Source organism: Pocillopora damicornis, chromosome 8 (genome assembly GCF_964200805.1).
Source record: "Pocillopora damicornis chromosome 8, jaPocDami1.2, whole genome shotgun sequence".
In the NCBI taxonomy this organism is placed as follows: Eukaryota; Metazoa; Cnidaria; class Anthozoa; order Scleractinia; family Pocilloporidae; genus Pocillopora; species Pocillopora damicornis.
Genome location: NC_142677.1, coordinates 2949606 through 2976462, shown reverse-complemented (window position 1 = coordinate 2976462; position 26857 = coordinate 2949606). Strand labels below are relative to the sequence as shown.

General features: G+C 36.6%; 1 protein-coding gene across 8 annotated transcripts; it reads left to right on the top strand.

Moving 5' to 3' along the window:
• The first annotated feature begins 61 nt into the window (after nucleotides 1-61).
• Nucleotides 62-26539, top strand: LOC113680521 (insulin-like peptide IlO1_i1). Of its 8 annotated transcripts, none has more exons than XM_089180038.1 (4): nucleotides 62-295; nucleotides 15428-15455; nucleotides 18038-18279; nucleotides 18798-19910. In XM_089180038.1, the coding sequence occupies exons 3-4, from the start codon at nucleotides 18039-18041 to the stop codon at nucleotides 18956-18958; spliced, it is 402 nt and encodes a 133-aa protein (XP_089036164.1). In that variant the 5' UTR covers nucleotides 62-295; nucleotides 15428-15455; nucleotide 18038; the 3' UTR covers nucleotides 18959-19910. The 8 variants fall into 8 exon arrangements, with proteins under 8 accessions (XP_089036164.1, XP_089036163.1, XP_089036169.1 ...); XM_089180037.1 differs by lacking the exon at nucleotides 62-295 and adding an exon at nucleotides 5937-6077; XM_089180043.1 differs by lacking the exons at nucleotides 62-295; nucleotides 18038-18279; nucleotides 18798-19910 and adding exons at nucleotides 5943-6077; nucleotides 25030-25232; nucleotides 26164-26539.
• Nucleotides 26540-26857: the final 318 nt, after the last annotated feature.

The window sequence follows — 26857 nt, the reverse complement described above, 5'->3', positions numbered from 1 at the left end:
TTCCCGCTCACATGACTTTACGAGATCTTTCGAAAATTCAATAAATCAAACAGAGGATGTCAAACTTCATTGAGTATTGCTATTGTCATTTAATAGGTGTGACACAGATCCCTGCATCGACCAATCAAAAGTGAACCACTTACCAACTAAAGGGAGTGTAGCAGGTTAAAGTTCGCAGCTAAAGTTCTCGAGTACGCGAGTGGCAACTTCCCGTTTTCAAGGGGATCTTCTACTGCAGCTTTGAAGAACACAGGCTGAAGAAAAGCATTGCTACTCAAAAGCGTCTCAAAAAAAGGTACTTTAAACTGGTTGTTGCCATGTTTAGGGTTATAGGAATGAATACGCTTAGTGTGAATGCAAATTGCTTTGGTGTTCATTAGTTTTTGCTCTAAAGAAAGAAAGGTTGATGAATTTAAATTTTGTCTGAGGCGAGGGAATCGTTCTATTCTTAATTTCCCAATTTGTTAGAATACCCTCCTTTGAATACTACAATTATTTTCTGGTGTCTAACTTCTAACACAAGTTTATTACAAACCACTGCGCACAGCTCATTTGTTTGGGCTTAGAGCTAGCACTGATTTGGTTACCGTTCAAATCACTGATTTCAAGATGCTTGTTTCGCCATTTGCTTCAATTTGGAAGTTTACTTTTTCAGATTTATAGCTATCCCAATCTCTTTAAAATTTTAAAACTTGAGCAGTTCTAGAAGTTTTATCTTTAAATCGAAAAGCGCAACCAGTTTCTACTTAGCAAACCGAAACCTTGAAGTAGAAGCAGAGATCTTTCAATCGTTACAGTACAGCTGGATGCCATCCCAATTTCTTTAAAATTATAAAACTTGAGCAGTTCTAGAAGTTTTATCTTTAAACTGAAAAGCGCAGCCAGTTTCTGCTTAGCAAACCGAAGCCTTTAAGTAGAGTCAGAGATCTTTCAATCGTGAGAGTACAGCTGGATGCACCCAAAAACCAAGTCACGTTCGTTTTCGGGAGCCATCACACGAATTTTGCTTGGTCGCGTGCCATAGTTGGCACACGCTATCAAGCCAGAGCGAGACTGAGTAAACAATTGAATTTGTCACGGTAGGGTGACTCTTATGTAATAATTGTGGCAAAAATCATTACTGTATCACAAGATTCTTATGGGCGTGGGCTCTGGCTTGTCAAAAGAACCGCCCATCGAGCTCTCACTTTGAACTTAGAGGTACCGCGCCAGGATAAATGTCATATCCACATTGGTCTCTTTTATCGGGCGAAATATTTACTAGCCACTCCTCTTCCCTTTTATAACAGCGCATTCGAGAAAACCATCGGTGTCGACCGAAAATGAACCATACTTTGAAAAAAAAACTGGAGTCTCCATTTTACATGAAAAAAATTTGAAGTGTAGCTTTCAACCACTAAGTGATGATCAATGAGATTTTAAATAGGCACTGACGTTTGACATTGCTTTGAGTGATCCTTTTGCAAATACACTCAGGGAGAACGTTGTTTGAATGTTTTACATGATTGAAGTTTTCGCGTAGAATATTTCTAACCAAAAATACCTAAGGAATAAGCACACTGGAAAAAGGCCGAAAGAAAAGAAATACATTAATAACATCAATAACAACAAAATACACATTTGTTTGCTTTCTCCTGGATACCTTACCTTTCCTTTTACCTGCGTATATTCTTTCTCGTACCCTTCTTTGTTCTCTATTCTTGACTTAGGCTTTGTTCTTCTTCTCCAGCTGTATCGCTCCGTTTCTCCATCTGTTCCTCATTTCTCTCTGTCTCTTTTGCTTCCTTTCCCTCTTTTCTGTTTATCTCTTTGCCTCAGTCTCGTTTCATTCTTGTCTCTCTATCCTTTCTAATAGCACCCTGAGTTTTCTGTGCAAGAATTAGATAAGAAAACTGTATTTCATCAGCTTTTCTTACTTATCGTTCCCACGAAGGACGTAGTAATTTTCGAGTATCATTTTTCAGTGTGTGCATCATAACAATGCCTTAAAACAAATCCAAATCCCAAAGATTGATTAATTGTATATTGCTCATTCGTGCTGACAAGTTATGCTTGACCTCGAGACCTAACATCATCGTCTCTCGTTTGAGAAAGAAATATATGCATGAAAGGGCCTCAACGGTAGTATCAAAGATCAGACTTAGTGAAAAGCCCAATTTGCTCATTTCGATGGCATCGATTCCAAGCATCTCAAGTTTCCCATTGCCTGTCTATGTCCTCTTAAAGATAAATCTTTGTTTGCAATCTTCTCAAAACGTACTTTTCAATTCCATCTCCACTGTTGCTGTCTGCGATGAAAACTCTGATTTGACTTGTATCATCTGGCTCCAGATGAACTAGAGCACTGGACTTCTACGGCAGCTTTTCAGTGGACTTGATTTTAACCTAACGTCCCAAAAGATTGAATACATTTTATGATTCAAATTTCTTTCGTTCTGATCGTCATCTCTCTATAGCAACTGGCTAAACACGTCTTGCAAGAACATGCTTCGATATTCTGGAAAAAGAAGGTTGAAACACACACCCCCAAAAAAACCATACAAAATTCTTGCCAGTGCGAGAGCAGGATGTTTTATTTCTTCTTGAATGCTGGTATTTGTTTGCCACACGAGGTAGATGAAGGTTTTGGGTCCAACCGAATGGTTGCTTATTTATTCTACCCGACTCCTGCTGAACTTGCCGATTTCTGCTGATCTCTTTGAATCAGAAATTACCTTCCATGGAATAAGTAGAATGGATGTTAAGGAATTTTGCTTATTCTTTGTTCATGCACGCTGCTAGTTGGTTTCTTAAAAGATATCTCTAGTTTTTTAGATGTATCTCCTTGTTGCAGTTATACTCTGTGGCATTCTTTCACTTGGGCGATTGAAGTTAACTGAATTCCTTTAACCTCAAAAATGCAAACAATGGCATCTCCATTCAAGTTTCACCCTCGACTTCCATAAAAAATATTATTCGCATAAACTGTTATTCTCCGTAAACGTAGCAGATTCAGAGCTTATACCAGCATTTAGCTGCCTCGATCGAAGTTTCGGTGACCTCCTAACAGAGCTGCAGTAAGAGTGTGGTTCAACAGTACTTTAAAATTCTATTTTCGACTGCAGCTGCTCCTCTTCAATTTTGTAAGCCATGTTTAAAAGGCCAGAAACATGATCAAAGTATCGTTAGCTTCCTCCAGTGATCTAGTTGGATATTGCTTTCAATAAAGTGCCCTTTTGTGCGCTTCAGGGAACCCTCTGGCAGTGAAATGCTCTTGATTCATGGAGTAAATCCGCTTTGATGATAAGACTGAATTTTAAGTTGTGAGCACTGAGCTTTGAAGAGTTATTATGATCGAAACAATTAATTCAACAACTTTGCTGCCATAGTCTTCCTCCTCCGGATCCTTCAATCATTTCGGTGCTCATACGTACTACATGTTTTTTACGGATGTTCTGAGAGCGAAACATAAAGAAACAGATTAGCATCCTCAGAAGTCTTTCTGCATAGTTAAAACTAAAGGATGTTACTCGCTCTCTATTGTTTGTTCATGTTTGCTTCATACGAACTTGTCTTTCAACACCCTTTGCCCCCTTTCAGATAACTAATTCACAGCTCAATGCACGCTCGCATAATTTTCATCTTATTGTCGATACTGTAAACGTTACCGTAGTTAGCCTCGAGTCTTAAAATCTTCCAGCGTCAGATGTTGCAATTTCTCGCTTGACCTGAGATAACCAACTTTTCACGAGGATGCAATGAATGTATTACATAATAAGCACTGCAAATGTCCATGAAAACTATCCTGATCAAGTTCCCTCTTTCCTTTTCTCTGCAAAGAACTGCCGAAGTGATTTATTACCGTTGAAATCTTCTCCAGATTACGTATTTCCATAGCAAAATAAGCTCATGAACCGGTGATCCTTGCCATAATCTGCACCTCTAGAGATCTTTACACAGTGTCATAACACGACGCTTTGATCCCAAAAAAAGTTGTGCCAATCTTGAGTCCAAACTCCAAATTTACGTGGAGGATCTGACGTCAAATTATAGTATATTATCCTATGATGAATGGAGATTTAATCGTACATTGTCCAAAGTACACTTGTTGAAACATAATTCCTAATCGCTAGCTCCCTTTGCCAGTTAAATTAAGCTCACAAAAAGTATGACCTCATTTGATTTAAGCCCACAAAAAGTATGACCTCATGAGTGGGGTTAAAAGTGACTAACACCACCTGTGTAAGGTGAGTTTTCAACATGAGATGTGAAAAGATGTTTTTGGTTGTTTCTTTCTGATACATATTAAATGCTTAAAATAAGATTGAAAAGTGTAAGGAAGGGTTATGAAACAGCTTTTTAAGGTGAAGAAAATGTCAGTAAAATAACTAGAGACCACAAAAGAACATGCAATGCTTAGGATCGTGGATATGAAATTAGTTGACAAATACAAACTTGAAATATTACCGCCAATTTTTCTCTTACTTGGCAAAAACGCGAAACTAGGAATAGTAAGCTACGGTGCCAAATTAAGAAAAACACTGAAATAGCTTTGTCGTTCAGCTTACAGGAGAGCTTATTGATTATAACCTGATCTTTTCATGAACAGCCCAAGAGTATTGATTTACTGACTGAATAACAAAGTCAACAATATTCTTTTAATGTGATAACTAGGTTTTTTTTTTCAAATCTGTTTTTTAAATAATGATTCAAAAGAAGAACAGTGTTTGAGAGGTTTTCCCTTAAAAAAAAAGAAAAAAAACCGTTGAGGTAATATCTGCCTTTAATTGCAGCGTAAGAACGGTGCCGTACCGGAGATGAACTTTTTGTCATTGGTGATGCTGTGGCCTTGCTTCATAACAATAACGGTGTTTTGCCAGAACACTAGAGCGTGCGGAAATTATCAGTTGGCCCATTCTATAATTTTATGAAGATATCATATACGTGGGAAGTTGTAAGGCGCCAACGACGCTTTAAGTCGTTCGATGCGTCGCCAACGTAGCAACTCAGGCCTCTTGCCGTTAAAACTTCTAAAGTTCTTGAGTATTTCTTCCCACTATGAATAAAACTTTCTTCCAGAGGCAGATTACAAAACCATTGTCGGCAAAACCACCGAGTTCCCTTAGGGAAGCGTAACCCAATTCCTCGAAAGCAGGATTTTCCTCATATGGCCCAAGCTTGCCAGCTAAATGAAGCTTGATTAATTTGACAAGCCCACCAAAGTTTATCACGTTTGAATTGCCATCTTTTAGTCATTACGGAATGACTAGTTTGATCTCATGTATGTCGATAAGGGCTTAATGTTTCCTTGATGTCGAATAAAAGCAAAACTTCTCTAGCCTGCAAACAATTGGGCAGATATTTGGTAAAGTCTCGAAGCTCGCGTGCTCACTACAGCTTGCCATTAAGATTTGAAATAGAGATTCGCAAACACAGACGTAGTGATTCAAAGTACGCCCCTTTAGACGCCAACAGCTAATTGGACTCGAGGCTAATTTTCCTTCAAAATTTTTTTTGTCCGAAACACATGTGCTTTGGGAAGGGAATCCACGAACTTGGAGTACTTCTACTATTGTAGTGAACTGGATACAGGCAAGATTATAATTACTTAATTATACCATGGCGTACAGCCAATCGCTAGTTCTAATCGGTTTTTGCTTAAAAAGACTTTAAAAGAAAAATAATTTGCTTTCACATCTGGATCATGCAGATCACTTAAGACGATAAAGGAGTCTCTTGTGGTCATAAAAGAGCTTTGTGCGGGGCGTAATCTGTTTACTGTTTACAAAAGGTTTTGTAAATTTCGATTTCAAATTAACAGTTTTTGCTGATAAGGCAAACTCGCTTACTGCTGAGTTCATCCAGCTGGGTGAGTTATGTAACCTCTGGCTGATATCTTGCTTCGACCAATCAGAACGATTGCGAGTCGTGACTTAAGGCAGGGTAATATCTAAGCAGGTCTCAGATGAAGTTAAGTCGTGCGCCGGTACACTACATAGCAAAGTTTGTTGGGACAGCTACTTTAACGAAGGACCCACACCAGCATTTCAGGAAAGCCTTCTTATTCCTTAACAACAACTGCATTACAAAAACTACAGGTGAGATTTGCCTTCCAATTTAAGAAAATACAGCACAAAAACTATATACCTTGCGAAAGTGCGTAGTATAATTAATTGACTGTTGAAATTGATGATCGAGAGCGGAAGGCGCATTTTAAGTTTGTTTTTCAGTTCACGTTACGTAGGCGTAAACTGGCGGGAAAGACTGATTCTGCGATACGCGATAGCAAGGAAATCAGTCACCAATCCGTGTGTTTTTAAAATTTGATTTTAACTCTATAGATATGTAATAGCTGTAATAGCATAACCTTGCCGAACTTTGAGCTTTCGCTTTTGGTTTTGTAAGTAAACAGCTAAACTTAAAAATTTGTTTGTTATGCGGTGGTTATACATGCAAAAAGGTATTGAAACTCAAAGGAAAATAGACTCAAGGAGACAAAAATCAAGAGCAATTAACTTGTATCGAACTGCAAATCCTTTTACATGAACAGTGTACGCAGTCTTATTCAATTCTTGTAAGAAGTATTTTAAGCCGTATCTTCTGTAACTGTTATAAATCAAAGAAAAAAACTTTCCTTTTTGGCCGTTTTTTAGATTATCTAATCTTTGACGTTTAGTAAAAAAATACGTTTTTGAGAGGACACAACCACCCCCCAGAAACTCCAACAAAAGGCAGTTAAATTCACACAATGAAATACAATGTAAGCTTCCTGGGGAGGGTAGATGATGTTGTTTTTCTAGCAAACAAAACCCCGCCGATGAAAGAAGTTGTTTTTTACCCTTTCTTCAACCATTGCGCGCAAAACGTTTTGCCACACGGTCAAATAACAGTGTTAAGTACGAGGTGAGAATTTTCTCTGAAAGTATGCAAGAATGTTATCGGAACATTTTTGCGCTGAGGGCGACGTCACGTGACTTGCTTTTGTGAATGCATTCATACCTAATATTATCTTTACTGGAAGAATTTTTTTCGCGGAAACAGAAAGGGATAAAAATATTCTTGATCAAACTCCATGCTACCCTTTTTACGAAATGATCTTAGATAAAAGTTGAACACTCAGTTACAGTACTCTTTGTAAGTAGCGGGAGCCACTGCGACAAAGAATCCTTGAACATTATTTTAATACTTCTTCAAAGATTACCATCGATCACTTCTGTCTGTCAGCGAACATTAAGACTTGAATTTAACCGGCTGCCCTCAGGATTGAAATGGATACTGTACACAGAACAACAGGCACACGAGTGCCAATAAATCAAATAATGACGGAACATTTTTTTTTTCTCTCGGTAATTAGGTGTTGCGCAAAAATAGTCTTTGTTAAATACGTGTTTCAGAGTCACCGCGATCAGGCGTTGCTTTTTTGATTGTCACAGATGCATCGAACTCGAGTTGGTTGAAATCGAAGCTTTTGGAATGGGTCTTGAAGGGCTGTTTAATTGATAGCTTTTGTATTAAGTATTGATTGCTCAGTTGTCTTCTAGAAAGCTCGATTTAAGATTTCCTGTTACCTCAGATCTTAATTTGAGAGTTTTTTTTGTGAAGATTGTACAGCTGTAGTGAATTGACTTGAATTACCGACAAATCAATTTCATTTCCGAGCTCGCTGTGCCCTTTAAATGGACTTGATTTGGGGTCATCTCCTCCGGAAGGAAGCGGGTTTGATATATCAGTTGGATCCTTCAACAATCACCCGCAAGGCAGGTAAAAAAATCGATCCCTTCAGAAAAAAAAAAGATGAGTTCGGTAATTTAAATCAAAGTTTTGCGTTCGGAATGTCACCATTCTTTGCGGCATTGCTAACATTTCAATCTTAGTGGGAAATTTACCTTTAAAATTCTAGACAGTCCAATGTCGGCATTTTGTAGAGAAAATGATACTAGATAATTGAGGAAAATGCGCCTATATCATGTACAAGCATTTTTTCTATTCAACTATATTCTCTAGACTAAAGAAAGACCCATTGTTTTGTCACTATGAGAGCTGGGAAATCGAGTTGTGAAGAAGCGTCTTTTTCAAAGAAATATCACGGATCATTTGAAAGAATCATTGCACCTTTACGTGCAAATGACGTACAAATGAAGTTCAACTGAAAAATCTGTTTCAAATCAGGTTTTAATTATATTGGATCTGAACGAAAAACTATCACTCACAATTTATTCCAAAACGATTTGAATATCACTATGTTTCGTTAAGGATAAGATTGAACCACAAGTACGGTGGTAAACTAACGATGCACCTTTAAAACTTTTGAAGTTTCCGAGGTAAAAAACGTATCGCTAACTCCGATTTTGAAAAATTAACCAAACCAATTTAGGATCGGATCATTCTTTCCTGATCGATTAAATGTTATAAAGCCTTCTCTAAAAATCTGCTCAGTTTGCGGTTGAATTACCTTGCTTTAGAAGCCAGATAAGTTTCTTCCAGCAATTTGGCGAATCAGACGAAAATAGCTGGGTTGAAAATTCGACATACGTTCATTCATCCTCTAATTCCTATGATCTGATTATACAATAATTCCCATGTCATGTTGCTACTGAGACAGTTCTTCCCGAATTAGCCGAGAGAACAAGGTCTTGTTGGAAGAAAACGCCCAGTAACTGATAAGTTTGTGTATCTCTGTCAATTGTTTGATATAAACGTTTTCAAATTTTCAAGAGAAGTTACAGTATTTCCAACTCTAAGAAGCAAAAGGTTAATATTGTTATAGGAGTGGTCATAATATCGGATTTACAGCCCTAGGCTCAAGACAACAAAACACGTATTCAAAACACAATTATATAAGTGAACTTTTTCAACTGAATTAGAGCACAAATTAAAGCTTATCATTTCGTTCGCGATGATTCGTAAATTTCTAGCGTTTGCTCTTTAAACAAGATGAAGTTTTGTGAAGAGTTATATTTACCGATTCAGTGTGATGCCTTCGGAGTCAATTCGTTGATGAAACTCGCATATTTTCGCTACAGATTCTTTAATTTTAACCGATCAGAATCTTTTAATTCTATATTTGCTTTACGAATAATCATTAACCGTTTTTTTTTATTCCTAAATTGATCAGTTTGAATCTGATAACGAAGGTTTTAAAATGCTAAAAAGCCAAAAGTTTATTCGATGGACCGATTATTTTCTACTTTAGTCTTCAACCCGACAAAGAGCGTCACAAATTACAAAGCTCACCGTCAATAGAGACAATATGTTGCATGGGTAGAGATTTATCGCCATAACACGACTACAGTTTCTCATTAGTTTTTCAAGGGTTTCCTCTTTATGTTCAGTAAGGTAGTTGAAAAGAAATATATTTGAGGACTGTTTCGGTTTGAGGATTTTAGGAAAAATTTAGGAATGGGCTGGAGGCGTGACTTCCCTTTTCTCGCTTGCGTGTTTATCGCTGTGATCTCGTGAATTGACAGCAAGTGGTTTAATGAGAAGTCACCGAGGCGATACACCCTTAAAGTAATCGGAAGTTTTTAAGTTATCTGCCCAGCGAGGTCCTTTTTACTGATTTAAATGTACTTAAGGAATTTGGCGGTATTTTTTAAAGCAGATCTATTTTGCCGGCGCCAAGTTAAGTTCATGTGGATCGAACTCTCTCATAGTTCGCCCGTGGGCAATTTTTTAAAACTATCTTATATCCTTGTCTCCAACCTGATCGAACAGTTTTCCCTCATTCCTTTACATTGCCAGTGTCCTCAAAATAGTTGCCCTCAGGAAACAAACATGGAACAATTGCATCCATTTTGAGTAGATTTCACCACCTCATATAGTAAAATTTGTTTCTAGTTACATTCTGAAATTACCGTGCAGCAAAATATTTCATCAAGTTGGATCATAGCTATTTTTTTAGCTTTTCGCCGCACGCCGTTCAAATGCGGGATCTTTTATCACGTATTTAACCTTGCTAATGTCAATAAAGTCAAACGACTCTGCATGAATACTACTGAAGAATTTGAAACGTTTTGTTTTTACTACGAACCTTTACCGAAAGTACACTGCAGTTATCTCAGTTCTTAGAAAGGCGGAAACTTTTGAACTTTGCACCCGCTTTATGAGAAGTGGTTTTCAAGATTAATCGCTGCGAAAAGAAGACTCTCTCGCACCAGGTTTGTTGCACAAGAGCACTTACTAAGAATCCTTTTGAGACATTTAGTCGTCAAAGGGTTTAGACTTATAACTTAAACTGCTCAGCGAGGTTCATTTCAGTGTACTTGAGGAATTTGCGGTACGCTTTTAATCTCGGCTTGGATCTTTTGGGCGAGCGTAAAGCTCAGTCAAGTCGGTTAACTCTTTAACGAATGGCGTAGTTATGTGCTACCAGTGTTTTTTCAAATACTATATTTACGGATGTTTCAATCATTTCTCCACAAAAGTGACAGCAATATTATTCATAGCCTCGTGGAAGTTGTCTCTAAAAAGCATGGCTTTACGTTATATGTTTCTTGTGGGAACATGCTTTATTTTTTTTGCTAAAAAAACGCATTTTGTTTCAAGCAGTTTTCCTGTCTAAAAAAATCGCGGAAAAAGCAGCTTAAATTGGCTTAACGTATTTACCCTTCAATTATCTTACACAATTTCACCTCATGCAGCGTATATATAGGATTTCTTTTATATATTTAACTTACGCTAATGTTAATCACGTCTTTCTCTGCATGGACAAAACGTAGGAATTCAAAATGTTTGCTATTTACAGTTACGTCAGAAATAACGATCCCCGAGCCAAGCTCGTTTCGCCCCTGCATAAATCGGTTCTGTGAAGTGATTTCTACGTAAAAAATGTCTGTCTTTCTTTGTGCGATTGTGCGCGTCGATTTTACTCCGATAACGATTTCAAAGGGGGTCGCGTGATACAGTTGCTTCGCTTCTAACTTACAAAGCCCAGTTGCTCTGTCAACTCAACTGAAGGATTCGTAACTTAGACGAGTATCAAATTATTATGTTCCCAAGCACCGGTCGCAAGAATTAGTTACCGTAACTAAACTTGTCAAGCACTGCGCTCGTGCCCTTGGGAATGGGGTGGGAAGGGCGGGGGGTGGGGGGCAACCGGATGCTCCCCCTACCACTTTATGGGCAAAGACAAGTGCGCTGCCATAAATAAAACAATGCAATTTAAAAAAAACCAACCAAACAAACAAACAAAAAGAAACTGGCTTCAAGGTTAATTGAAAGTGACAAAAAACTTTTACTTGAAAAGATTATCAAAAGATTTGCATCATAAAACGTATTTAAATTTTCAAGATCTTTCGGAGGAGGATGACTCCGGCATTCCCTCCAATCCAATGTAATACTCCACTGCCACTTTCACCATTACCCCCCACCCCCCCCCCCCCTTCACTTCAAAATTTGTTCCTACCGGCCTGAATCCCTGAGAAGATTTTGTTACAGAGGCATTGTTACTTTTGCCACTTGAGAATTTAGCCTAAACAAGCCAAGATCATTGTTTGCAATCCCTGCCAACCATATCTATCCTCTGTCATCGCCTTTTCCTATCGATTCATTTTTTCCCATCCCGAAGTTCCTATTTTGTGGTTTCCTACATTTTCGCGATAGTTTTCTTCTTCGTTTCATTCACTTCATTTTTCTTTTTGGGACCATTTCGTCTTCCTCAAGTACTTCCTCGGCTTTTTGTAATCTGATGAATTTGAAGGAATAGAAAAAAAAAGGTTTTTGTACTGTTATCTACGCTATCCACTCAAAAAATCCTGTTTTCTGAACGGAAGTACGATACTTGACATAAAATTCATTGTCTGCACGCTTCGACTACGCTTTACAAGCTAGAGATCAAACCCATATATCTTTTGTCTCATCTGGCGGCAGCCATATTGCAATGGGGTTTGAGATTCTCTAATCCTGGGCTGAAATGCTTTAATTTATCATATCCGTGGCGCCTGAGAACCAAGTTCGATTTCCTGTCGAAAACTCATGCGATCAATCAAATCAGTAATGAAAAGATCAAAAGCTTTTTCTTTTAGCCTAGGTATACTCACGTGTTATATTAAATTCGGAAAAAAAGTGTAAGCCACTGAGAAAATAAAGAAAAAAACTGATTTGTATCGTTAGCCATAGTGAAAGCGAGGCAAAAAAAAAAAAAAATCGCCTAATTTATACTCACGTTGAGAGGATGCGAATTCTCCATTTTGCTTAATTTTGAACCTCGAACATTTTTGCAAACATTTTTGGAAATTTTATCTTGATGTAGCGTTTATTTGAAATTTCACAGTGCAAAAGCGTTGTAAAGTTCATATGAGAGTCGAATATTTTAATGAGGAAACTCTGGATATTTTCAACACTAAAATAAATTGATGTAAACCGAACTGTACTTGTGAATTAATTGCTCGAGTGGCCGGCACCCTTAAAAAAAGGGATTTTTGCACCTTAGTGACGTCATGAAAAACGCCACTTCAAAGCGAGAAATATCTTAGTATAGCACCGTGACTCATATTTTTCAAAAAAGAAAAAAAATTTTTACAAAATCGTTTAAATGACTATTTTTCTCTGGATTTGTTCGAATTTTTTATTTTTGAACAACCAAGAACTTGCAGCGTTATATTTTTCATAGCAGGAATATTAATTTTAAGTTATCCAAGCCAGATAGAAAATCATACTCGAGGAAAAGTAATAAATGAAATTGTCCCGATTAGCAGATCGTAAAAGCCCGAATCCAAACAACATTGTAAAGAATGCCTCTAATCATTTTGTTTTCATCAATTCATATGTTAAATGTGATTTGTAATTCGATTCGTCCCTTTTCAGAAAATGTACTTATTGTGCACAATTCATGTAGCTTAGATAATCTATTTTTCGCAAAGTAAGATTCTGCATCATTGTTGAGCTTATTAAAAATCTCGTTACGTTGCAGCAAACTGTGTATCACGTAACAAACAAACCGAGACAGTTTGAGTAAAACGGCGAGTTCTAAATAGACCACTCAGACATGATTAGTTTTTGCGGTCCAAAACAGATGTCACCTCAACCCAGTATTTACATAAGCTATTGAGAGGGTTGTAAAATTATACAGAGCCTTCGCGAAGCCAATTGCCCGCGGAAAAGGGAGAGTTCTCAGCGCTCATTTCAGGTAAATTGTACTCTAAAAACCTTCTTTTCGACTGATGAGATTCCAAACCGAACGGCGCAAATTGACAAACAGAATAATACTTTATACGGCATAATATGCGAATAGGCCTCTTACTAACGTATCGTTGATACAACCAAAAAATTCGATTGAACCATGATTTTATTCATATTCAAGGGGTTTTTTTCCAGTCAGTAGATTCAACTATTTTTGCCAGCTTGCTTTCGATAAACACACGGTGCCTCATAGTGGGAACCTTCTACAAACGTATTTAAAAATTATCCCAAATTTGGAGTTACTGCGAAATCAAATATAGACAAGATAAACCATACTATTTTGATTTCAGTCATCTTTGCAAGTCATCCTATTACTGATTTGTTTCAAAACCAATTACATTAATTACTTAAAGGAAGGAACGCCAGTAAGAAATATCATGAAAGAACTTCATTCCTAAATTTGCCTACTGACGTTTCCATTGTCTAATTAAAAAATTGGCTAATCAAGTAAAATGATGTTCATAATTTTTTTTTTCGCAACAAGTATTTGATTTGATAAGTGAGACTAATTGTGTTTTGCCATGGATCATTTTCATGTAATGTAACAGCAGCCATATTTGTCGTACGAAGCCAAACCAGTAAGCTTTGTAATACAAACCTCATCTTTTGACATTCACGGATGAAAGAACGCAAGGCTTGATTTTGCTGGCGTAAGAAAAACGTGTATGAGATATCGTGAAAAAGGAAGAAAAAGATTTAGCAAAACAAAACAGAAAAAAGGTAAAAAAAATTTTAAAAAATCTCATATGACTCAGGAGACAATCGTGTCTCTCTTGTGCGAAATTGTCCTTCGGAAATGGTCATCAAATGTAACTCGATGATTTCGTCGCGTGAGCTTAAATGTTGCGTTTAAAGTAAAAGAAACCACCGTAAATATCATCCTTAACCCCTTCATTGATGTAAGAAATAAAATTAAGCGTCGCGATTACCATCGCATTGAAAGGAAGGCACGCTTCGATGTAATTAAGCACTGCCTTGTAGAGACATTTGAGTTTAGCTTTAGAGGCCATCAGCTTTCATAAATATATTTTTTTTACTTATTCCGAGTAATTTGATTCAATTTACATTCTTACGAAAGCCGGCCACGTGGAAATAGTCACGTGACTGCAATTGATACCAGATGGGAGAAAAGATATTGAGGATTTTCACTGCGGTTATTTTAAGTGGGTAGATCTTAACACGATAGGAAACGATGCTTTCCCTGATTAAGTCGAAGTGAAGACTGCATGTTGTCTGGGATTTCTTTACCATAGTAAGTTCTAGCTCTTTGGGGTGCAGATTCTTTGATCTGATGAAAACGACTTACGCTCATTTCATTACAAAAAGCTTCACCAAAATTTACAAATGAAAGTAACAAAAATTAAATATAAATTTACAAGAAAACACACTTGTTTGGTTGTTTTTTCTTTGCCTCAATCATCTTAATGTTCTGTGTTTATATTCCCTACTCCTTCTTTCAATAAAATTTTTATAACAGGTTTTCGACTTCTGATTGTAACAGATATCTTTGACAAAAAACGCCAGAAGACCCAAAACTTGAACCGTTGATTTTTTTTAAAGAAACACTCGAAAGAGTAGAAGAAAGACTAGTGACTGAAAAATAAAAAATGGAAAAAATCTGTGTTGCGAATTCTATGAAACAACATCACTAGCTTAAATGGAAGAGTTGCAATTGTTATCTTTTGGGACTCTTATTAGTTATGCATTTTTTGTTTTGTCATTTTGGCTTTTTTAGAAAGCTATAGTGACCACGAATAACGATAGATTTTTATTTCAGAGCTTGGATAGGGAGCAGTACGAAAAAAATAGAGAAAGAGAAAAAAAAAGTGATAATTGTTTTGTCGGTACTCGATCAGAAGCGGTTTTCACTACTAATACAAATTTTGTGTAAAAAAGTAAAAGCTGCAACACTTGGCCAGCGTGGAAACATCTTTTCGAGATTTGAGGTAAACCGCACGAGAAGCTTATAAAATGACGAAACCCAACCTTTCAAATTTCGCATTTGTGGCTGTTTGCTCATTCCTTTAAATATTGTCATTTTACTGGATAATGCAATTTGTTGAAAGTAATAATTAATTAGAAGAGCGAGCACTTTTGAAATAACAATTACGCTTTTAGTGTTTATACGTTTGTTTCGTCAAAATTTGCGGCCACATCTCTTTCACATTCAGGTGCGATTTTTTTTAAACCAAGCAAACGTTTAGTTTTAAGTGCTGTGATATAAAGCTGGGCGTATTTTGATCAAGGCTTCTTCTCTCCTTTGTTTCAGATTGAGAACTCGTATCTGTGAAAGAAAGGTAAGACAGTATTCCTATATAACTTTACTTCATGGCCACTCTACTATATTTTTAAGGCCAGCTACTTAAAATCTCTTTTCTCTCCGACTGGGCAGGGCAATACAAAATGAAGTGATTTTAACTTGTAACTTACGTTACAACAAAATAGCTTTATTTTGATTAATGCACGAGGTTTGTACCTTTCATGTTCTCTCAGTGTCTTCTCATAATGCGAGATCTTTAACCAGGTTTTCCTTATTGGTGAAAAAAGGGTCCCAAAAAATGATTAAGGGAAAAAATGTAATTACAATGATCATGTTTTTTTTTTCTATGTGAGATAAATCACAATCGTCTACCTGACTTTTTAAGCGTATTCCTATATCGAATCAATTTAAAAAAAAGCTTCATTTTTTTCTTAAATAATAACGTATTTTTCTTCATGTTGTCTTGTTTGAATTAAGCACGTGCCTTGCGGTTTGATGTCTGAGCATGCGCAGACATTTCCAGCTGTTCCATCCTTTGCTTTATTAACATGTTTGTCTGGAATAGATAACAAATTAAAAACATATATATAAGAGCACCTTCATAAGTTGTCTATGGTTCATGCGACGACGGTAATTAGTTCCAATGGACATCTAAATTTATGACCTGGCGGCATTCTGCATAATCATTGCTGCACAATTTACTTAACCAGGAGCCCATGGGTAATGGGCTCCTGACAAAATCTGTTTCAAGAAGACTCTAAACAGACACCAAAATAACAAGCGAATTGCACATGGCTTTAGTGCGCCATTCCCACCGTTCCTCGCGCGCCCGCTTTTCGCTCGTCTTAGTCCACTGACCTGCAGCCTCTTTTGAAAAGCGCAATATTTCGGGTTTTATTCGATTAGAAAATGTAGAAAATATCATATCTGGATTATTACAAAAGTATGTTAAGTGGGTGTCTTCAAAGTCTTAAGGGGCGATTGAGGCTCGCTTTTATGGCGCTATCCACATCGGAAGAGACAAATAATAACATCGTTGTTTCATGTAATCACGATGAATTGCCACATGACTTTTACGATATCAGTATCCACTGGATATATAAAGCATAACTTCTGAAGATTCTAAGATTTATTAGGAATAAATTGATTATTATATTTACAGCTGTTATTGGTCGAAATTTAATAAATAAAACGTCAAAATTTGTTAACAATATATTTTACCAGTAAGATTATTAAAATGTTTGTGATAAGTTAATTTCAAATTCTATCAAAGTTATCAGGTAAAATTAGTATTTAAATGCCTGAACTTTAATTTGTTTCAAAATGTCTCTCAATGATTTTTGGTTTGTTGAGCAATGTAAAGGAGAGAGGCTTATTCTATATACTTCATGATTCTCTGTTGAATCTCTTAAAATTCTGTATTTCAATTTTGTATACGTGAATAACTTAATGAATAAATATATCACTGAGTAATAACTAAATGGTTTACTTAAGTCATAGCAAGCAAATACCATTAATAAATGTTGTTAATTAAAGTCTCAAAAAGGTCGAGGAGAGATAAAATTGTTTCCAGTAAATCGGAAGATTTTTCTTCGCTGATTCACTCGGCTCGTTTGACGAAGTAGCCAATCGGCAATTTTCTGTGAGTCACTTGTCGGCTTTCGTCGATTTCGTCATTTAACCAATCAGCGACTCGCTTCTATGGAAACACGGTCTAACCAGTCAGGAATTCTGATACACTTGATGAAACCTTACACGAGCTCTGCTGTTTAACTGAGCGACAGATTTTACTCAAGGTGAGTTTCTTAAACTTAAATTTGTACCTGTGTTGTAACAAATAAAATAGGTGTTTAATGCATAAAAGAAACCATAAAATACAAATTTTGTGCAATAAAATTAACTACTAATCGATATAAATGTTTCGATTATTCTGAACGGAATTAGTAAATTAAAAACTGATAATTGAACAGAAAAAAAACCTGAACTAATTTTATTTATCTATCTAATCTTTTGAGATTTTTTTTGACATAATGCCATTGCTTTTATAAAATTCACGCATGTCGGTCTTCAATCGTTTAGCACTAAAGATCAAATTTGTAACTCTCCCTTGTTGATGCTACATACGTCTTTGTGATCTAGTTAAGAGACTTCGCTGCATCGTCAAGATTAGTGTGTCTGTTGTCGCAACTTTTTCGCCGGATAGGTTATCAAAACTGTCTTAGGACAGGGTAGTCTAATAAGTACTACTCAGATTAAGAGGAAAATGACCGATATTTTTTAAAGATTAAATATTGCATTTCTCAACTCAAAAAATATTTGGATTGAGACTGCTATTTTGAATTTGGGACGAAGTTTCATTTTGAGCTGTTCGTATGGAGTACAGCTTATTCCTGAACTCCACTGAACTAATTAAGAAAAATGGTGGACTTAACATTTGCGACTCGTACATGATAATCGTTCATCTTGTAAACAATTGCATTTACCTCAAAGACTAACCGTGACTTATTTTGCGATATAAGTACTAGACATTTCCTTTGTTTTACATCTCACCCATAACGAAATCCTTTAGTAAATCGATCAATTTCTAATTCTTTTGAAAATGATTGAATTTCTCTTCAGAATGGATGTGGTCAAGGCTGGATTGACAATATTTCTTCTAATACTGACGATAGACCTACCTGAAATTCTGGGACGCACTGTTGTAATGACACAAAATTCTAGGAGAGTTAAACCATCACCAACAACTCATACGGCCAACCATCTGTGCGGTGATCACCTTATTTGGGTACTAAAATCAGTGTGCACGGCGTTGTGGGAATCAAAATGGCCCAAACAAAGGCATAGTCGCAAGCATAGACGAGGTACTCATACAATGATGATGTTAGAATAATTTTCATTTGAGTGTCTTGGGTAATCCGAGATTGCTTTAGGTTTACTTAGCTTTGCTCTGTGATTGGTCCCGAAAACTTGCGTCATCCTCAGGCTTAACCAATCAGATGCAAAGCTAACAACAATTGGGACTCGGTCATTCGCGTTTTCGTGCGCTTTTAGCAGTTTGCTTGTTTTCACTAAGAGTTCTCATTGGCTCGTGATAATGTAAAACTTTGTCGTAATCGGTCGCCGGAATTACTTTGGTTTTCGACCCGCAAATGAAACTGCTCTTACTTAGGGGAAGGTCTGAAGGAACTGTTTTGAGTCCACCATATTCATGAATAAATTAATGAGAGGTGAGATGTCTGAGAAAAGAAGGAAATTTAGAAAAGTGAATGAATGAAAGAATGGATGGGGAGATAAATGAATGAATCATGTGAATGATGGAAAGATTATTCATTTTAATTTACAAACTTTTGCAATAACTATGACATTTTTTACATGGTAGATACAACCACCGACCAAATTGTTCAAATGAAATACGAAGCAACGGATTTCCTGTCCTCGATACGACGAAGGAGAGACAATGATAACAGAAGAAGCACCGACCTTCAAGAAGAATGCTGTGGTGAAGGATGCAGAGTGGAAGAAATTGCAGAGTATTGTTAATGAAGCTATATTTGTCAGCAAACCTCGTCACGTTAAAATCGCTTGAATTAAGACGAATGCATGGATGTACAAAGAGCTGATCACTGTGATTGGCCGTGTGCATGCTGTTGCCAATTTTACACGGAAACGGTGAATATGGAAAGGTTTGAAAGCTGGTTAAGCCATCGCCCACGGGGAGCGTACCCGACTGCTTACAAGGAAATATTTTCACGCCATTGCGATTCGCTCGCATTATTTTATGAACAGGGACCAAATATATATATATATATACATATGTATATATATATTAATTTCTCTGCACTGATGTATTTAATAATATAATCATTATCCCACTATAATATCAGGGACCGCTCATTATTTATTGCCTGAGGAGTTGGAAGATTTTGGTTATGTCACAACAAATTTACCTGATCCTCCCATAGCGTTCTGTAAAATTGCTATGATGCCCTCCCTTAGATAATTGGATGTCTATTTCCTATATTCTTTTGGTGACGACTGATCCCGTCCGTCCAATCCCCCCTGAAAACCACATATTCTTCCCAAAGTCCTTCACCCCCCCTTAGGCGACAAATAATGAATGCTCCATTAATATTTAGGAAAAATTGATGAAATAGATAGACACTGCTCTTCGCATGACGAGCAAACGCAGCCTCCACAGAATTATGAGCAAGCTTTAATGGCCAAAAGCATCATTATCACTACAGTTACTCTCATAATAAATATATGTAAGATAAAACGTTATCATGCATGAAAAGTTTAAAAATGACAGTCTCCAATTTTATCAATTTACAATCTCGGTACATTAAGTTGAAGAAAATAATACACAATGTGTAAGCATCAAGTCCGTAAACTTACATAGGTAAATAACCAAATTAAGGTAAAGTTGTAAATATTAGATCACATAAGAAAAGCTTTGTAACGAAATATAATAAAAAACCAGTTATATTTTGAACTTGCGCAGCGTTTGTCGTTATTTGGGATGATTCTAAGCAAAGCAGGAGAAATCTACATGACTGGGCATGCCCTGACTTGAAAGTCCCGGCATGATGATCGAGAATAATTCCAAGATTAATTCTGTCATTTTGTCTTGTGGAGGAAGCGCATGCGACAGTTTGCAAAATCTCAGTACAACTAGTGGGAGAGAAAGAAAAAAATGTTTCTAGGACGCATAAAAGTACTTGTATTCCTTGAAGAAGTGATCCCATTGAACAACCTTATATTATTACTTCAACTAGAAAGCCGTTCATTTGCGGTATCCTTTGATGTGTGTTTTCATACATATTACAGGATACTGCAAATGAATAGCAAAGACACCGGCTATCAAATTGTGAATATTCTTTCAAAAATATCTCCACTATCTAAAACGGTTGATTTTTTTTATCGATTTTCCGACTGTCTCAACTGAACATGGGCACAGAGAGATAAATTGATTAATCAAACAAATATGTGTGTTCATCGCCGTAAAGAAAAAAGTGGGTAATTGTTTCAGCTTGGAAGAATCTGCTCTCATATTTCAATAGTAAGGGCATAAAGCCAATGTGCAAATGAATCTGTTTGGGTTTCAGATCTGTTGTAGGAATTTTCGTAGAGATAGCTTTTACCTCATGAAAAGTCGTATTGAGGGTTTTGAATCCTTTTTAACTACCAAAAGCTGGGTAGTTCTGTTAGATTAACTCAACCATGTGAGCTTCTCAAAAATTACCTTACGTTTTGCACAAGAAAAAGCTAACTTGCCTGTCAAAAATGATAGATAAAATTAAGTTTTTTAAAATTACCTTTAAGTGTTATATTCCTATGGACAGAAACGTGTGCCCAGAAACAAGACCTGAGAAGTACTATAGGTGCTTTTCTTGTTGCTTAAAATTTCGTTAAGATCTTTGAAAGTTGTTGAAACGATTTCAGTCACTGTTTGTAGATGTTTAAATGTTTATAACCTCAATTTTGTAACGTTGTCAACTGCAATTTGTGTCAACCGTCGTCATGGTTTATCCTTAATTCTCTTATATTTTTCTTTAAGCTGATAAGAGAACAGTTATCTCAAAGAATATTTCATTTACATGCTCAAAATCACTCAAATAATCATTTTCAAATGCAATTAAACTTGCTCATTGCGTGGGCTGAAGGAAGAGTAAACTCTGAAAATTTCTGTGATATCTTTCTGCTCTGTTGAAACTGCCATTATTTTTTCATTTGAAAGCCGGAAATTGAAATGTGGTGACGCTTCTTCCTTTCAACACGGGTGTCGACAAGAGTTAATTTAATATTTGTTAGATTCCGGTTAATAGACCAAAATTAAACTCGTTTTTAATTTACAGTCAATAAAAAGGAAAAATATTTGTTATGTAATGCAAGTGAATTTCCGATTCGGCGTTCACACCATATTGGGTGAACAACTGTTAAGAGCTTAACTTTAGTATTGAGTCATAACAATGATTTTGCACACAAGTGTAATTGTATTGATAAAACATGTTGAGAATGACTAATAATTTTGGGTGTTTTCTACGAAGTATGATCATTTACTGACATGTAAAGTGTTCCAGAAATTCTTGCCAATTAACAGAACAATTGTTGAAAATTTCATTTAGTTTGGAACGGAGAACATTGAGGTGAAAATTATTATGTAAACAAAAGCGTTAGATTTCTTTATCATCCGTTTGTCCAATCAAAACCCGGGTCGGGTTTCCTTATAAAAAAGTTTGAAAAACAACGTGAGTGAATTTCCGGCGATTTGAAAGAGTTTTCACAATTTCAGCGAGATTTTAAATCACATTTTTGTATGGTTTTAATGCATTTTTACTTCATTGTAATTTAGTACAAGAAACGTTCTGCTGCTCTGATAGTTAAAGAAGTTTTCCGTTTCCTTTCGAGCAGAAATCTCCGAGTCATATTTATAGGTGAGTGACAAATAGTCATTCAACTTTCAAATTCTTTTATTTTACTTTAGGTATATTACATATTTCACTGCTAGCTTCAATATGCTGGATAAAGGATTTCCAGTAGTTGAAATAAGCTACGATGGAATAAACATATGCATGTAGATCTATGAAAATACAGAATTCAAAGGGGGAAAACACTATGATTCTTGTCTGCTGTTCCTAGTGATTAAACTTAAGAAGTCCGTTGTCGTGAAAGCGTTACATTTCATTATAAAGTTTATCTGATTGTAGTAAATTTTAGTTCACTGTTTGTTGTTTTAACACTGTAAATGACACAATTGCCCTGAAAGATTGGGAGAGAAGCGAACTGACTGATTCGTACCTTCGCTAGGTTCTGTTCTGTACCTTGAAGATTTTTAACAAACATTTCATATTTATTATTAATTCTTTCTGATAAGAATTTCCTCGATTTGCGTTTCAAAGCCATTGAGCAGAAGTCTCATCAGTAGACCTCTTCAGCTTTTATGTTTTGTTTACCAATTTCAGGTCTCAAGGGAATTCCCAACATTGCCTTTTGAAAATTATTCGTACATATGCCCGCACTTAAAGAAAGCTTGAAAGAAACAGTCTAGACTATTATTGCATGACCTGAAATGGGTGAACAAAACATAAAAGCTAAAGAGGTCTATTCTTCAATCCAGCTTGATTAAAAACTGAACACTCTTGCAAAATAAGACAAAAAATTTTGACGAAGAAAAATTGGAGGCTAACGCTGTGTTTCTACCGCGCACGATCAGGACAGTGGATTGTGGCCAAACATTTTAACAGTGTTTCCAAGAGTGGGCGTTATTTTGGTTTATATTTTTAGTATGTTCTGAGCACATTTTTATCAATTAGGGATTTATTTTCTGTTTTAAGCGAATATTTTCTTTTGTTCATGCTATGTTGATGCCGTGATCATGCTACACCATTGTCGGCCCTTAAAGGCCTATTTACACGGTACGACTTTGTCGCATGCGACAAGCTTACGACAGGCCTACGACACGAATTGTATCGTGTAAATTAAACCTACCACTCGCTTACGACTGTCGTGCACGTCACGAAAAATGTCGTAGGATTTTAAAACATGTTTTAAAACGCTGCGACAATCGTAGCCGAAATTGATAGAAAATGACGTATTTTGTGACAAATTTCTACTGAGTAGGGGAGGAAGGTGAAATTTTCTTGCGTCAAAATGGCGGAGGAAGTCGCCTCCGGAAAGTCGAAGACTGCTTCCAAAGCGAAAAATACATTCTCAGATGAGGAAACAGAGAATATTATATCACTGTGGAGCGAGGAAGAGGTTCTTTTCCTTCTCTTGCAAATTATTAGGGAGCTTAAGCAACCACGACGACGACGCTGGGTACGACGCCAAGTAAAAAATGAATTTATATTTTATGAGCGAAATTCACAGTTGTCTAGATCTGTTCGGTTCGTTAATGGCTCTAAAATCGTGCTCGAGCTAAATGTGCAATGGCGGCGTGTAATTCCAAATGGAAATACGAAATATTAGCCGTCGTCGTCCACGTTCCGTACAGGACGCAGAATTTGGTCATTTCACGTTGTTGTTTTGCAGAGGATGGCAAAGAAATGTACAAAGATTTATAACGCACGTGCATAGCCATTGTTCTGCTCATTAAACCTTTTGTTGGATGACGTTCTCGTTGCCGTTGTCGTCGTGGTTTGCTTATTAAGCTCCCTATTGAAACAATGACCGCGGCCGAAACGAGTGGAATTGCACGCGATTTTGGCATGTCGTAGGTGAAAATGTCGTGCGCGTGTAAATTGTCCTAAGTCATGTCGTAGGCCTGTCGCAAGCTTGTCGCATGCGACAAAGTCGTACCGTGTAAATAGGCCTTTACACGGAAGTGAAACAACATAACAAATTCGTAATTAATCCTCGTCATGCGGGTGAACAAAATATATTACATTGATCCATTCAAAACCGCGTTTGTTATAGTTAAGGATCAATGAAAAGTGCGCCCTACAAGTGATCGACCGGTTTCACGCTCGAGGGACCGATGACAAGTCAATATTGCAAACAGCAAACTGTGGAGTGATATTCCCTTTTCCATCAGAAATATTGAATCCTTAGACAGTTTTAAGAAAGCTGTAAACAACTTTTTTTTATCCACAAAGCTTTTAAATTTTATCTATATACATATTATGTTTCTATATTTCTGTCATTTTTAATGTTTTTTACTTAATACTTAAGTGTAGTTCAATTTTTAATATTGTGATGCATAGTTCAACATTTTATATAGATAATTGCGCAATGTAAGTCAATCAGTTATTATTAGTATCCAGAGCTTCAAGATGTATTCAAGCCCGCGATTTACGAGCCGAATAAGTTGGACAATTAAAGATTACCTATTTCGGGTCGAAACTTATTTTGATAGCAATTCCTTTCGAGCTGTAAATGCAGCTAAATAGTTCATTAACCCTTTTACTCCCGGACCAAATTCGTAATTCTCCTTACTGTCAACCATACAATTCTTATAATGTTAGTTCAGAGAATTTAGTATTGGATCAATTAATTATCCCTAAGTTGATAGTTTCCTTTACTCTCATTACTTGTCTGGTTGATATTGTATTGATATTGTAAGGAGAAATTCTGTCTTGGTCACTCCTGGGAGTTAAAGGGTTAATCTGGTTGGGCAGCTTGAATAATATTGGCGGTGAGTGGAGTGCAGTTGGTCCAAAATTAAACGTGTGAGTCAACGAGGACCGTGCGCGCAGCGTAAAGTTAATGTGGAACCACCAGAATGATTTCTGAGTAAATTACACAACTTCCTTGAAACTAGATTTCAGCATAAAAATATCTTAGTGTTACGAAAGAGCGATTCGTAGAATAGATCCCACTATTGAAATCTGAAAAGTGATTAACTGTTTTTGTATGCTGATCCAATTCCATCAACAGAGGCAGAAAAAGATGTAAGTTCATTGTAAAACCCGGTACGATTCGTGAATAAATCGCACAGTTAAGAGCCTATCAGATTGCAATAATCACTAGTGACTTCAAAGTAGATGTCATAAATAAGGGGATTTCCTTATAGTTGGAACTATTTAGTCAGCATTTTTTGACTTTTATAAGTATTCAAACCTGGAACAAATATCACAAATATGTCTCTGTGTTTGTCTTTCTTTTCTCTCTAGAATGAAAATGAAATTTTTAATCACCATTTGCATTCTCTTGCTTATGGCTGACCTGCCTGGAACAAAAGGGCGTACCTGCAAAATGTGTAAAGTGAATGAGGCGTCTCCTCTTCCGGTTGACCTGCCGCGCTTATGTGGTGATAGCATAAAAAGTGTTTTTGACGAGGTCTGTTCAGTGTCCGTGAGACGAGGACGCAGAAGAGGTAAACACAACTCAGTGTAAAATTGATGTAAGTCCATTGTACAGTTTAGAAACGAACCAGGGAATTTTGGACAAATTAATGTAGTCGTGATTTTCTGGTGAACTTTGCTATCATTAGAGTACTGCAGAGGCTTAGAGGGGTGTTACGTAAATCGACGACCCATATCGTCCCCCCACCCCCCCGCCCCGTGATACATAATAACCTGTCCTAAAGGTTTCACGTGTGGGAGTTTGAGTCAGTAGGCAAGTATAAAATATTGGAATAACATCCCTTTTTAATAATTGTATTCTAAGGTGTACATATATCTAAGAAAATATAAAAAATTAATTCGAAAACAAGCGTTTAATATGATATGGTAGCTTTGCATTTTGGCATCTTGAACTTAAAATTTCAGGCGACATATTTGCTTTAAAATATTTTCATTTGTTTGCTCATAAGTTAGGCAAACTTTAATTAATAGGGCATTGTGGTTGTTTTTACTTTGAGGGGATGTATTGAACAAGGAATTAAAAAAAACTATGGATAATTTCCTCATTACGTTACCCGTAAATTTTAATCTCCCATGCACTACCACATCATCCTCTGATAAAGTTTCCCCTTTACCTAGTTAAAAAACTATTTACCGAAGTGAAAGTGGCTTCGCAGCTCGGTAAAATATCTACCGGTAGCCACCGGCTCTAAGGTGAAAAGTTATTTTAGTCTACACTATAACAGTGATGATATGGCGCAACAAATGTTCTTATCTTTTTTTGTTCCTGCAACAGTAACAATACTTTCGGGTGCAAACCCCGCGCAAGTAAATCGGAAATGACTGCCAAAGGATATTCGAAGTTTGAGTAGCCAATCAGAGCGCTTTCAACGTGATTCACAGTTTTAGTATATATCAATTTTTATTGAGGAAAAAAAACTGAATTGTTTTCTTTGTCTGCAGATATGAGCACTGATCTGTTTGTTCAAACGAAAAATGAAGCACAAGACTATCTCTCATACAGAAGACGGAAGCGGGGGAAAGGAACTAATATCTACGAAGAATGCTGTGGTGAAAAGTGTAGAATAGAAGAAATTAAGGAATATTGTTAAGCCGACGACTCCATCATTTTTATGCGGATAGCTTTGTGTTAAATAATGCCTCTTAGACTTTATGGATATCAATCTAGATTTGTCGACTAGTCGATCATGCAGTATAGTAGTCTCGCTTTGGTCTCGCCTCGTGCCACGCTCTCGGAGACCTTACTTATTGTAAAGAAATGGTTGTGGTAGAAAATAAATATGATAAATAAAATAAAAAGGACGAGGAGAAACTCAAAGAGACTATTAATTTTTTACTTTATTTTGAGGCCACTAGTGTTCAAGTGTGAGTTCTTGGGCCGTTTGAAAGCTTGGCAATTTTGAAAAATTTGAAGACTGGGGTGCTAAGTTTTCTAATCAGTGGATCTTTCCCTTTCACACCTTTGTAATTTACAATTATAGAGACAAACATAAGATCTTGCATTTTGCGACCTTAAATCTTCAGATTTTCCTATCTTTCCTGGCTAGGAACAAGCTTTTTTTTTTCCTAAATAAGAAGATCACTTAACAAACGTACTGAAAAAGCCCATAGGGATAGGTCAAAAAAGAGCTTGCCT

Bases quoted from the DNA above. Each gene is read 5' to 3' on its own strand.
- LOC113680521 (XM_089180038.1), top strand. From the start codon at position 18,039: ATGGATGTGGTCAAGGCTGGATTGACAATATTTCTTCTAATACTGACG. The intron at 18,280-18,797 runs GTACTCATACAA...TTTACATGGTAG, and splicing joins TAGTCGCAAGCATAGACGAG to ATACAACCACCGACCAAATT.